We start from the raw sequence: 13,537 nt of genomic DNA on the forward strand, positions 1-13,537 counted from the left end.
ACAAATTGATCACAAGAGAAGATGTGCTGAGAACCAGGTGGCTTACTGCCAAAAGCATCCTGGGGAAAACTTTTATGATTATGTGAAAGGTCTCTTTCACTTCAGGTTAAGGGGTTTCCATAAAGACTGTGCTTTTCCAAGTGTGTGGAAGTATGGAGCCCTTATGGAAAGTCTTTAACCTGAATTAATAGAGGTCTTTCTTGTTGCGTTTTAGTCTTAATACCAGGAAGTGAAAAGGGGGGTTTGCAGTGGAACACTTCCTAGGTTGGTTTTCCAGGATGTTACCTGATCAACCAGCACAGAAAACGGGACATTTCTTTATTTACGGGCTGATCAGGGATCGTTGATGCCTGTTTGTTTCTCTGTGTTAGCAAGATTACCCAAACACTTAAGGAAGGAACGCGATAAAGATTGGAAAGGATCTTTCTTTAAGTCTGTGCAGTAGGGCATTGGCCTTGACGAAGGAGCTGTCCTTTGAATGCTCTTTTAATTACAAACACTGCTTTCAAAGAGACTTGAAAGACGTGTCAAAAAATAGCACTCTGTTTACAGTAGGAACTTCACTGACTTGTGCTGTGTAGTGGTGAGAAAAAGGAGTCAGGGGTTTCCCCTTCTTTTCACTTTATTTAAAGGTGAATAGCACAATATCCTGAGTGATGTTACTCCTTTACAGTAAACAGAGGTACTTTAAATGATTTTAACAGTATCATGCCATCAGAGAGCTGGTGCATCAAATGTGTAGTAACTCCCCCAACAAAACGATATTTGACGACCTTCCCAAAATGACGAGTTTTGACACCTCAGTAATATGTGATATAAGATGTTTTGTTTGGTTTCTATGGTTCTTACCTTACTCAATGACTATTTTGCCAGTGAAATAAAAGCTGTGAGTTTGAGTTTAACTGTGTTTGCTAGTTCCACTAGCTGCTTGTCACGTAACAGTCCATGACAAGTTTTCTGGGGTTTTTTTTCAAGGGTAGTTGCACAGTTCAGAAAAGAGCTTTAAGGGTTATTCTTACTAAGCTTTCAAAAGGTAAAGTGCAAATGCAATTTAACAAATGCATAACTCACACCATTTTGATTTTCTAAGTCTACTATTTAGCCTTTATAAATGATGAAACTGTATATGTGTGAAAATGTCAAACACACTGTTGGTTATGGTCATTGTTGGTGAAGCCAATGCAGAATTGTCTTAAACCTGCATTCTTTGCAGTGGCCAATAGGGTTTGTGGTTCCAAAAAAACAAAAATGCAACCTACTTTTCACTTCATTATGACCTCCGTCAATACTTTCCTAATAAAGTTATGATCTCAGCAGCTACTTTAAAGTCTTACTTTACAAAGTAAACAATATTGTATAACATATCTCCACATTTAGAGCAAATAAATGGTAAGACTGGGTATGCTTTATCCTGTGACTGAAATGCGTGCAGTGGCCTCAGATTCTAAGTCAGATCAACCCCTCACTAGGCATGTCTGTTATCATAAAGAAATAGATGCTAAACTTAAAACAGTAAAGTAAAACAGAATGTCACAATTCAGTGGATAATGTCATAGAAGCTACATCTGTATTTGAAATACTGATTACAGTTTTTCATATTAAAAAGAGTAATTATCCTTATCCTAATGTGTGACTTACTTTTTGGTTATTTTTTTCTATTTTTTCACATCAAAAGGAAAACACTTACTGAACTTATTAAATTTAACAAAGGAAGTGCTGTCAGACTAGGAAATGTTTCCATCTTGAGTTACAAAGTCACATTTTTCCTCAAATATTTCTGAAATTTAAATATTTTCCCCAAAAATTCCTAGAAAATTGAACATACCAACGGAGTGCCACAATCTTTCACGCAAATGTGAGTCTTGCTGCGCTTGTCCCGTCATAAAGAGAGCACAGCAAGTGGCACTCTAGCCGTTTTATCTCACTCCATTAGGTTAAGGCCTGGTGCACACACACGGGCTGAGTGTGTGCTTAGGGCCACTTATCAGGAAAGAGGCAACAGCGGGGAGGCTGTGAGGAGAGAGGAAGGCCAAACAGAGTGGCAGACACAGAAGGAGAGAGCAGAGACGTGGAGAGAAATAAAATCAGGCAGAGGAGAGAGAAGCAGGGTGAGGGTTAAGGAGAGGAGGGTCACTTTAGAGAGCAGAAGGGAGCAGAGGCTAAGATGGCAGAGAGGCCTCCTTTAACACAGCTCACAAGGAGAGGAGGGCTGCAGGGGGGAGCAAAAGGGGATTAGGTGGGCCTAGGCGGCAGTAACCAAGAATCCCAACAATCTCGCACCCCACTCCCTGGCCCGCACTCAGCCTCGGCCACATGACACACTCAAACAGACTTTGCCCTCTCTCCATTACAAAGCAGTGCACCAACAAGCACCTGTTTATTACTGTCTGTCTAATACGTTTGGAGGTTGGCCGACCACTTGGCACTATATGGGACATTGTGGGAATGCCCACATGTTTTGGCCTCACTGCACTGCCAGTGCATTGTTTCTTATTCTCCCTCGCAGACAAACAGATATGAATGTTTAGACACAAACTCGTATTAATCTGTATGTTATTATAGTCCCCCTTGCCAGAGAAAACACAGGGTGTTAAATATTAAACTTCAGGTTAGTATTTAACTGCATAGAGCAGTTCTCCCTCACAGCACCTTGATAAGATAAACCCAAACTGGTATTCTAGACACTCAAATGGTCTTAAAAGAATACAATTTGTGTAAATTTAATCCCTGATTTGTTTTTTAATCTATGTCTGTACTAATGTGTAAGACTTTGAACTGGCTAAACCTAAAATAGCTATTTAGGTGTCACAAGCAGATGTTTTATGCAGGGTGCAAAAAGCCAACAAAGTTGTAGAAACCACACACAATAATTGAGCAAATTTACCCCTTCAGACATCAAAGGATACTTTAGAGTGTTTTTAGAGTGTTTTTAATTCAAGGAGTTCAAGGAGCTGCAGCTGAGTCTGAGCCAGGTGGTGAAAAACCTGCAAAGACTTTTGCTGGCATGATATCAACTTTGCAGGTAAGCCTAAGTCTTTGTATAAGTCTAGGACCACATGGAGGCTTTTTATTGTATTTACCAGAAACCAACAATAACTAAGCTGCTGGGTTACTTTAAAAGGGACCCATTATGCTAATTTCCAACACCTGATTTTTATTTTTATTCTTAAATAGCACTTTGCATGATTCACAGTTCAAAATAATCCTTATTTATCTCATAGCAGATCTTTTTGGAGCTCCTCAGTTCGTTTACCTTCTGGAAAAAATAATTTTGGCGTTTGTTTCTTCTGTTTGGCCCCTTGAAAGCAACAGATTTGAGCAGTGTGTGGGTGAGACTTCTGTGCTCACAACCAGACACATTTCAGTCTGTACCAAAAGCTACTCACCCTCTAATCCCATACTGCACAGATATATATCACCAATGGGATACATGGAGTTTTAAGATGTGAAAAGGGGAAAAAACCCTTGTAGATCACTGCTTCAGAGCACAAATGCTGCACAAAAAAACTATTTCCTCATAGCAAGACTTGTTTTGTTTTTTGTTTTTTTTTCCTCTTATCTTTTAGAAGTGAGATGCATCCTGCCTCTCACACCCTCCTCCTTCTCCTTCATCCTTACTGCATTCCACAGTGTGGAAAAAAAAGTGTCCAACCTGCATTTGGCTCATTGTGTACAGTGAGTGACAGAGAAGCACAGAGACTGTAAACAAGAACTTTCTGAGTCAGACATGCTGTCACCAGTGGACCCAAGTGTGTGTGTCTTTGCAATGATGATGACGACTAAGCTTGGTGTGAAACACCTCTTATGGCTTTCCAGGAACCTTACACCAGTGTACAGTCTGAGGATAAGCCAATCTCCAGGACACTAGGAAGCGCTTTACACCAGTGCCTTTGTCAACAAGGCCTTTCAGGACAGGGCCAATGACAGATTGTGATGTAGCAAGAGTGTTTGGGCAGAATGGAGCAATTCAGACAGCGGCGGGAGGGAGGGAAAAGCCGGGGGTGGAGCAGGTGAGGGAAAGAGAAAGGCGGGTGAGACGAGACGAGACAGAGCGGGGGGGAGAGAAGGGGAGAGGCAAGACGAGACAGACGGAGGGGGTGGAAGAACTGGCAAAGCTCTCACTGACAGCAATGGGGCCTCCTTGACAATCCAGGAATATTGTCTGAAATCAATCTGTCATCATGGAGCTGTTGAGTCTGTCATTACGATGTGGTACTCGCCCTTTCACAGTGACAATTTGTTCAGTGCTTTCCCAGTTCACCTTACTACTGCACTGTAGAAAGGTCACTGCCCTCTATCCATCTCTGTCTGCTAGTCTGTATGTCTCCCTCTTTGTTAATCAACTGTCCACACAGGGCTTTGCAGCCCTTTTACCGGAGTGACCTGCACAGAAACAGACGGCTGATGACCAGAACAGACGATCTGCTGCAAGAACGTCTGTTACATCATTGATTTTCCATATTTCCAGATATCAAAAATAAGCGAACAACAAAAAAGCTTTCTAGAATAATAAGTCCAAGAGTCTACAGCAGTAAATAGTGCTTTCAGGTAAATGCTAACATGTTCACTTTTAAAATAGTGGAGTGCTGAATTTGTTTAGATTTAATATCTAGCAGTTGCAAGACATTAAGGCTAATGGGAATTTGGTCATAAACCAACATTTTGGGCTCATTTTGACCTTTGACCTGATAATGGGTTCATGTAAAAAGTCAGTGGACTCATGTTTTTATAATGAATCCTCTGGGAACCACGAATGTCTGGCATTCTTTCCAACAGTCATTAATGACTGTTGGACTTTTAATGAAGTAAAGTTACTCTCATAGTGAACTAACATGAGAAAGCCAAGGATTCAAAGAAGAATAGACTTCCTGTAAAGCGTGAATTTCTGCCCACAATGTGGTGCCAATCCATCCAGTATAAGCAGTCAAGCGTTCACTGAATTAATGAGATATTTGACCCGTTGTTGGTGTTACTAAAGGAAAACTGAGGGGATCAGCAAAGTCAGATGACATCATCCCCGAGGGAACTTGAATTTCTGGAGCAAATGTTGTGGCGGTCCATCCAAGAGTTACATAACATTTCAATCTGAACCACAGACTTAGCCACTGCGACTCACTGATTGGTGGACTACCAGGTTAGTATCAAGTGTTGTGTGATCAAGTTGAAACCCCGACAGCTGAAAAAAAAAGCCAACAAACAGCACCAGAAACTGCAGTTCCTTGAGTGGCCACTTGAGGATGGCTCCAAAAGTGAGTCAGTCATCACCACAGACTCCCATGTCATTTTAGTCCAGTTTTACAGCATTTAATAGACATACTTACAACCTGTATAAAAAAAACCTGTGCTGGTGTCAATGAAATGTTTCCATTGAAGATGGTGAATTTAATAACTTATCCAACTGCATACCAGAGATTTGGAGTTATGGGTGTGTCCCTAAGCACGTTAATTGGAATAATTTTGGCATCATGATCGGTGCCATTTTGGATTTTTTGGAACCGGAATTAAATATATATTTGTGTGAGTGGGTGGTCCATGTAGCAGAACAGAGGTGCCATCGGCACAGTATCACAAGGCATAGCTAGCGCTGTTGCCTCACACCAAGAAGGTCCAGGTTTGAATCGACCAGCTGGCTGAAACCTTTCTATGCGGAGTATGCATGTTCTCCCCATGCTGGCGTGGATTTTCTCCAGCTACTCCGACTTCCTCCCACAGTCATTCGCCTCTGGCCCAATGAAAACTGGGATGAGTTCCAGCCCCCAAACCACAACTCTTAATTGGACAGGCAGTAGAAAACGGATGGATGTCCATACTTAGTAATGTCACTGACTATGAACATGTGCACTGCTAATAAGTGCAAACTTATAAATAAAATAAAAATGGAATTTCACTCACCGAAACTGAGCAAAAGACCTCTTGGATACAATTAAGTGCACAGCAATACATGTAATCTGTCTGATACCTGCATTAAAAAGAGCAAAAAGCTACCACAAGTTCCAGTGCTGTGGTGATCCCAAGCAGACAGCTCTCAGCTACGACCACAATTGTTGGCACCCACCTCACTCAGAGTCTACACCAACAATAAAGTAAAACTTTAGCTCTTAATATAATTTAAAGTAGTTTTTTGGTATGAAAGCCAGAGTCAGGAAGATTCATCCTCTGGGGACCTTTACTGTACAGATTTCATAGTAACACAACAGCTGTTGAAATATTTTAGCCTGAGCAGACTGACACTGCCATCATTGAAGTCCTGCGCTTGCATGGTTGAAAATACACAAAGATAATGGCCAGTTCAGCTAATCAAGGCACACAGTAACTGTATGATTGGCATATTGCCACCATCTGCCAAGTCTTAAAATCTATCTACATCCAGACTGGGGACTGATCCAAGGCCTAAGCTCACATCTCTGTGCAGGAGGAAATCAAATCAGTTTCACTGCATGGTGCAGAATTCCAGTCTGGGACAGCAGTAGCTCTGCTATAAAATATGACAGATTATACTCTTTCCCCCTGAAATGACTTTTCCTCCCGCTCCACTCTTCATGTCAAAGTGGGGACAGATTTTTTCTATTCATTTGAAAAAGTGGTGCATCACCAAAATAATAAGAAATTCTTTTGAAAATTAAAAAATCAGAGCTTCAAGCCTTCACATCCCATTCAGAAACAGGCACATGCAGATTCCATCACAACAGCCTGGATGCTCACAGAAAAATCCTCCTACTTTGGCATATTGTGACAAGCGGTAGCCTAGACCAGACTGTATAACTGGAATCAATGGGGACAATGTATAAATACTTTCCAGGGTCATTCAAAAGAATCCTTAACGATAAAAAGTGGAAGTGAATAAGCCTCAGAGCCAAGTGGGGTCTTACTGAAGCTCATCAGAGGAGAACTGAAACAAGAGAGAAGAGAAGCAGAAGCCTCATTCAGAGCTCGTTATCCCAGCCATGCGTTGGCTCGGCTTTCTTTAAGCCCAGCCAGCCACCACTGTTGCCACCACCATAACGTTCAATCATCCTTTTAACTGCTGAGTGGCAGGGTTAGTCAGAGGTTGGAAGGGGTTGTGTGAGGGACTGTCAAGAGATTCCAGATTAAACCCTAAACAGAGGAAGAAGAAGGAACACAGAAAAACAAAGATAGAGCAATCTTTAATGGTTTGATGTGTAGTAATGCATTAAAAATCAAAAAGTTGACTCAAAACCAAAAAGAATAAAAATAAAAGTGGATGGAAAACAATAAGGATCTCCTCAAATGATATGCAACAGGTTCACCCTGGGTGCACGATTTGGTATTCTGATAAGTCAGTCAGAGACTTCAGCAGCACAGATTCTAGCAGGCTGTGGCAAGTACAGCAAACAGGCACACACAGTCAGATGGGGCAGATAATATTTCTGCTCTTTAAATCAGCCTTTTATTCACTAACATCACAATGGCAACTCTCAAACTTGTCCAAACCTGCTCAGTCCAAGAAACACTTTCAAGGCCATCATTGCATTAAAGTTGACAGTATAGATAGTATTCTCCCGAGGCAACAAAATGTTGCTTTGGTACATATTTTGTTGGAGATACAACCAGGAGGTAATGCCAGATGAAAGATGTGGAGAAGCAGGAGAAGAAGGAAGTAAAGTTTCAATTTCTGTAACCCTCCCCCAAACCCACGTGCCCAGGTACGCATCATAAATCTAGAAGTTAAAATTTACAGGAAAACAAACCTCGGCTTCTCCTGTTGAGCAATGAAAGTGGAGATCAATTGGCATGTCATCATTTCTCCTACTAAAATGACTGAGCGAGCAGCTGTGGAGCACAAAACAGGGAGGAAGGTGGCTGGGTGGGGGAGCGAGGGGTTCGGGGAGGCTCTCCTCGAAAGAAAAGAGAAAACAGAGCGAGACTGCAGAAATGAAGGCGGCTTAGAAAGAGGGGTTGCGCAAGACAAACACTTCCCGCTGTGGGGCTGAAATGTTATTGTAAGGTCACTTGTAAGGTTCCAGGAAGGCAGGGACCCTTGCCCCCCTCCCACCTACCCACCCACAAGGCTTGCTTCCAGTCACTCCGTCCACTCGCTTTCTTTGGCCAAGGGTGTAACGCAGCAGCTCTGAGAGTGGAGTCTAAACAGTGTCCGGTGTCATCTTATTTAACACCAAGCAACTGCCAATTAACACAAATCTGTTATTCATACGTCTGCTAAATAGTGCAAGTCAGACCAGCGAAAGGCACAAAGTCGATTATCATCTGAATGGTGGCTGTCCCGACGCCTCTGTGCGAGCAGCTCTGTGGGTTTCACGAAGGTTAACAGGAGCAAAAGGAATTCTATTTAGCTGAACTCAAATCCATTCAGCAGGCAGGAAGAGTGTGTGTGGTCTGAAAACACTCCCAGAGCCAACTGCCCAAACAAACTAATGAGCATTGTACACACACACACACACACACACAGACATGGGGACTTTCTTAAAAAGTAAAAAGAAAGGGGAAAAAATCTGAACATTAGCATACAGCTGAAAGTGGCAGACAATACTTTGTTGAAATTCCACATGAATCTTAATTGAAGTGTCCATTAGAGTCAGTCAATGAGTGGGAGTGCTGCTCACCAGGATTATACGACCCCGCTAAAGTAAACACAGAGTGACCTCCATTATGACTACTTATCACGGCTACGGCTCTTTCCTTTCATTCCCCTTGGAGAGGTGAAGTCGGACACATTCCTCCCACCAAATGTTTCCTCCTGAACTGACAGGGTCAGCATTGTGCGCTGATAGATTGGGAACAAGGATTGTTATAGCTCTGCTAACATTATTTCCGCGATAGAAACAGAGGGATTTGTAGGCAGGAGGTATATTATTTCCACCTGGTTTAGAGGGGAAGGAGGTGGAGTGGGAATAGTTGTTGGTCTACCTCTGAGGTTTTCCAAATTGCCCCGCGCTCCTTGGATGTCTCATTATCATGACTTTTCTCAGGGTAATTTCAGGCTGCTTAATAAAACGCACGCATATATTCAGAGGCACGAAAGCAGCGCCCATTCGCTCTCGTAACTTCTTCTCACGCAGGCCTACGTGGCACCACCTCAGGAAAAGCGAGTCCCCCGTCTGCTATGAGCTTAAATACACAGCAAATAAGTCCAGTCAAAAGGGATGATGAGGGTTTAAAATTAATTACCGCTGCCCTGTCCAACCTTGGGGGACCACTGCACACAATAATCCATCCATTGTTCTCTGCAAATGGACCCAGCCTCTGTAAATATGGGGCTGTGAAGAGCTGAGAAAGGCTGGGTGGGAGTAAAGGTCAGCTCGAGCCTTGTTTTTAACGACAGCACATTAACTTAACTGACTTCCTTCGACTTTAGACTGGTAATAAATGAGAGGAAATGCAGAGAAAAAGAAGGGGACATGTGTTTAAAAGGGTGGCATTCACTGGTGGACGCGTGGTGTGGGAAACAGAAACGATGCGCCGGACCAGTCGCGCCTTAAAGACGAAATGCGTCTTCCTTTGACTTCTGCTGTTTGGTGTGGGATGAAAGACAAAAAGGTAACATGAAGCTGATTTTATTTCTAGCACTAAATGAGGCATTAAAGTGCAAGTTGCATAAGGAGGATTAAAAAAAACAAACAAACATGTTAAACAGCTTTTCAGCTCTATCCTTTCTCCTTCCCCCACCTCGTCTCACCAGCTTGGCCCACAAGCCACTGTTACACCTTCTTACTATGCAGGAAAAAATAAAATAAAAAAATATAAGAGGACTTTGGGGCATTTTGTTGCTCAGAAACTAGCCTCATTACGGTTTAAGGAAATGGAAAATGGTCTGAGAGCCAAAACAGCCTTGTGATTTTAAAAGCCCTTGGCATGGAGTTTATCTCATAGTGCATTCTTGGTATGAAACCATGATGTAACTCTGCTATAAAATGTATATTTTCCAACAGGGTCGCAGAGGAGTTTGCATGCTCTAAACTTTGCCAGATAGCTTTAGAAGTGAAGGAAATACGTGTGGGGTTAAATCACATAAGAAAAAAGGAAAGGGCTTGTGCAGCAGCTTAAAAGGACCACTGTATTTGATGCCTGGTTCTAATTAAAATGCACCAAAATAGTACCATTCATTGTGCACATTGTTAGCTAGCCCCGGTGCATAACAGGGACACCTGGTGCCTCTATTTTTTTCTCCCAGGGTGCATTTCTGCAGATCCATATGTCCAGGCTGCTGCATTCCTCGTTTAGCAGAGCCGAGCAGTCCCCGGACCTGTCACCACGTTAGAGCTCTGCTGGGACACATCACCGAGCACCTCCTCCAGCTGCTTGGGGAGGCAGAGCAGCAGATTTGGGGGGGGGGGGGGGGGGGGGGTTACAGAAGGTGCTAAGATGGAGGAAGTGCATGGCTACAAGGGGGTCCAGCTGTGACGTTGCAGCACAGAAAGAGGGAAGTCTCTGTGTATATGACTGAGTGTGTATTTGGGGCTCTCTGTGATACTAGGGCAGGGGGTCCTGGGTCAGATGTCACCTGGTGACTGACAGCAACAGGCTCAAAGTCGTTCACCCAAACTTACTGTCCTCTCAGGTGCACTGCCTGAAGTGTTTAGATAACGGCAGTAAAGTAACACTCCCTACGTGTTTTTACTGTTTCACACACAAGCGAAAAGGGGGCCCGTCCTTTATGATTTAATTTACATTTGTCAACGATGTCATCATACACTGTTAAGTTTTACAGGGACAGCTTAACAGCTCTGCTGGCCTTCGCTTCACTACAAAAGCAGAAGCTTTGAATCAACTACCCCCTCCTACAGACTATATTTCACAGCATGTCAGAGTCAAGCTGTTGCATTTGGACTGTAACACAGAACCCACTGTATCCCTGCTTCTGTTGGTGGAACTGTGGGATATTTACACTTCACAGACTGTCAGGGAACGTACAAAAATCATCTCGCTCAGGCTCCTTGCCAGCCGCATATCTGCAATTGTACATGTGTCCCTGCATCTGCAACCACTTTCAGAGAAATTATGAAAAGCAGGCTGCAAATTCTTCCCATTGCCTGACATTAAATCAGCTCAGGACCCATCGGACCTCGGCTCCCCACCGTCCAAACTGGCTTCCCCATTTTGCTTTGCTCCCTCGCTGACATATGTTAATCTGTGAACATAGAAAATTGCCTGTCTAATCTGATTTAGCCTTCACATCTTGTTTACTTTTGGTTTAGTTGTGCCGTGAAGGCACGGCTGCCACGCTGTGAATGAGGCATTGTCTGCAGACCCACAGATGTAATCTCCCCCTCTAAACCGCCGCCAAGCCTCCCACCCCGCCTCCTGCCCCCTTCTACCTTGAGCCATGATAGCCACATGCAGGTATTGTACCTATCAGACGCCTTTTGAATCCACTCACACGCTGAGCGGGGAGAATAAAGAAGGCGCTATAGAGCCTGCTTGTTTTGCCAAAGAATAATCTTCGGGGGAAATGTTCTGGTTTTCAGATTTCTCTCATTAAAAACTGAAGCGAAGTTACAAATTCTGCCTCTGGTTTTGACTCATGCCACTGGATTGCATCAGACATGGTTCAGTAGTTGGTGATGGTGGATGAAATCACAGAAATTGTCTCGAGAGCTGTTCACGAGCTGTTGACAAGTTGTCTTTATAAAGCAGAGTATTGATACTGGCACAAACAACAGCACAGTGAACTGTGGTGAGACTGAGGTTTCCCACTCTCCAGTTGGGGTTACGGTCAAGAACATATGCACGCATATGAACACACACACAGACACAGGGTGTTGTGAGTCAGGCCCTTTGGCCAGCTACTGGAGAGCTGGACTCTTACACCAACTTGTGTTCTTTCACCCTGGGAAGCTGATGGATGATGTTTGTTTGGTTTTGCTGTAGCGAATGCACACACACACACACGCTGCCATGACTGAAACACACAAACTAGGGGTAGGGGACGGGCTGGTTTGCCCTCTCTCATTCCGCTGTCCTGTGTTGATTTTGGGCTGTGTTTAGAGATTTTTGTGAGTTTTAAGTTTTCCATCTCTTCTCTGCCGACAGCATTCAAAACCCAACTGAGGCTTTCTTCAGGCTCACAGGAAACCAGCCAGTCAGCTTGGTTAATAATGAGCTATGACTGCTGTATAAATGAAAAGAAAAACCCCAAAAAATAAATAATTTAAAAAAATGAAGCAGCTCACCTCTTACGCAGTCAGTCAGCAAAACAGCCTCAAAGATGAGTAACACAATCTTCAGGATGTCCATGCTGTCCAAAGACAAATTCATCTTCCCTAAACCTGAAAGACACATGCACAAACAGTTACACTGCTGGAGGATATCAAGACATATTGTATACAAAATAGTTTAAATACTATAGCTTGCTTATAAAAGTCCTGACCAAACCTAATATGCACTATATCACTAACAAACTGGAGGTTCCCAAACTAAGACACCTGGGATCTTTTTGTGGTTTATAAGGAAGTTTAAGGATTTTAAAATGAAAACCAAGCAGAATTTATTTAATGGCAATATTAACATATAAAGGTAACGTTAAATAACACAGGATGTGTGCAGTTTTTCCACTCCTTCCAACTACAGGTAGACACCTAGGTTTGGGACTCTACATTAGGGTCAATATTGAGGGTTTAAAAAGTGCTGAATATCTTAATAGCACAGTTATGTATCTAAACGACATACTCAGATACAAAATCAAGGTCTGGGAAAGCAAAGCGTTCATGGAAACTGTTGCTTTTGGCTAGTTTACCTTGATGTGCTTACAGTAAAATATCCCCCCAGCTGCTCAAATGAAGGTCGGGTAAGAATGCAAATAAAAGTATAAATAGGACTTTAACATACCTTAATATTCAGTGAATTAAGTCAGCCTCGTATCAGCCTCTGGACTGAAATGCTTTTAGCTATAGTCCGTGTCGAGTCCATGAATCAAAAGTGACAGCGGTCGACTTTCCACCGACCTCTAACAGACCAGCACATGCCTCTCTCCGGGATAAAATAACGGATTCACGGCTGCAATAAAACCGGACACTTCCATAAATCACAATAACAAAGTTTCCAAAGTGTTAGGGAAAAGAAAACTCAGGGAAGTCCAGTCCGGTCCGTGTAGTCCGCTTTATCCACAGAGTGACTTTTCCAGGAGCGCGCACACAGCCGAGACTAGCTGTCCGTCCCAGCGCTGCAGCTGCGGGCCAATCACAGCCTGCAGAGCCCGGCCACGTTTAACTCTTTATCTCTCAAACCAACCTCTTCATTACAGAGCTGTTATCCCACCGCTGTCAGCTCAGCGCACGGGAAAGAGATAACAGCTGCAAACTGTTAAGAAGGATGCCATGCAAATAATGGGCCTTACATAAGCCAGTCTATTGTTCTAATATAATATCTGATAAGAAATAAACACAATGAAAACACTGAAGTGGAACATTTCGATTTTCAGGCTAATGTGCATCCCTGTATGGAGGTCCCCAAGTGCCAAAATGAATCCAATAAATACGTCATTAAATAATAACGTTAATATGTAATTAATTAATCAAACTAGGCAATAAATAAATGCATCCATAATTATTTTAAGTATAAA

The 13,537-nt window shown here is 42.9% G+C and overlaps 1 protein-coding gene across 1 annotated transcript in view; it reads right to left on the bottom strand.

Moving 5' to 3' along the window:
• Positions 1–13,498, bottom strand: part of LOC146496422 (fibroblast growth factor receptor-like 1) — a 33,878-nt gene extending 20,380 nt beyond the window's left edge. Inside the window, exons 1-2 of the mRNA XM_085142308.1 lie at positions 12,805–13,498; positions 12,150–12,245 (exon numbers count right to left, since the gene is read on the bottom strand). Of these exons, the coding sequence (XP_084998434.1) occupies positions 12,150–12,234 (85 nt within the window). The 5' untranslated portion in view covers positions 12,235–12,245; positions 12,805–13,498. The remainder of the gene's footprint in view (positions 1–12,149; positions 12,246–12,804) is intronic.
• Between the last annotated feature and the right edge of the window lie 39 nt (positions 13,499–13,537).

The sequence above is a fragment of the Neolamprologus multifasciatus genome, chromosome 19 (assembly GCF_963576455.1).
Source record: "Neolamprologus multifasciatus chromosome 19, fNeoMul1.2, whole genome shotgun sequence".
Taxonomy (NCBI): Eukaryota; Metazoa; Chordata; class Actinopteri; order Cichliformes; family Cichlidae; genus Neolamprologus; species Neolamprologus multifasciatus.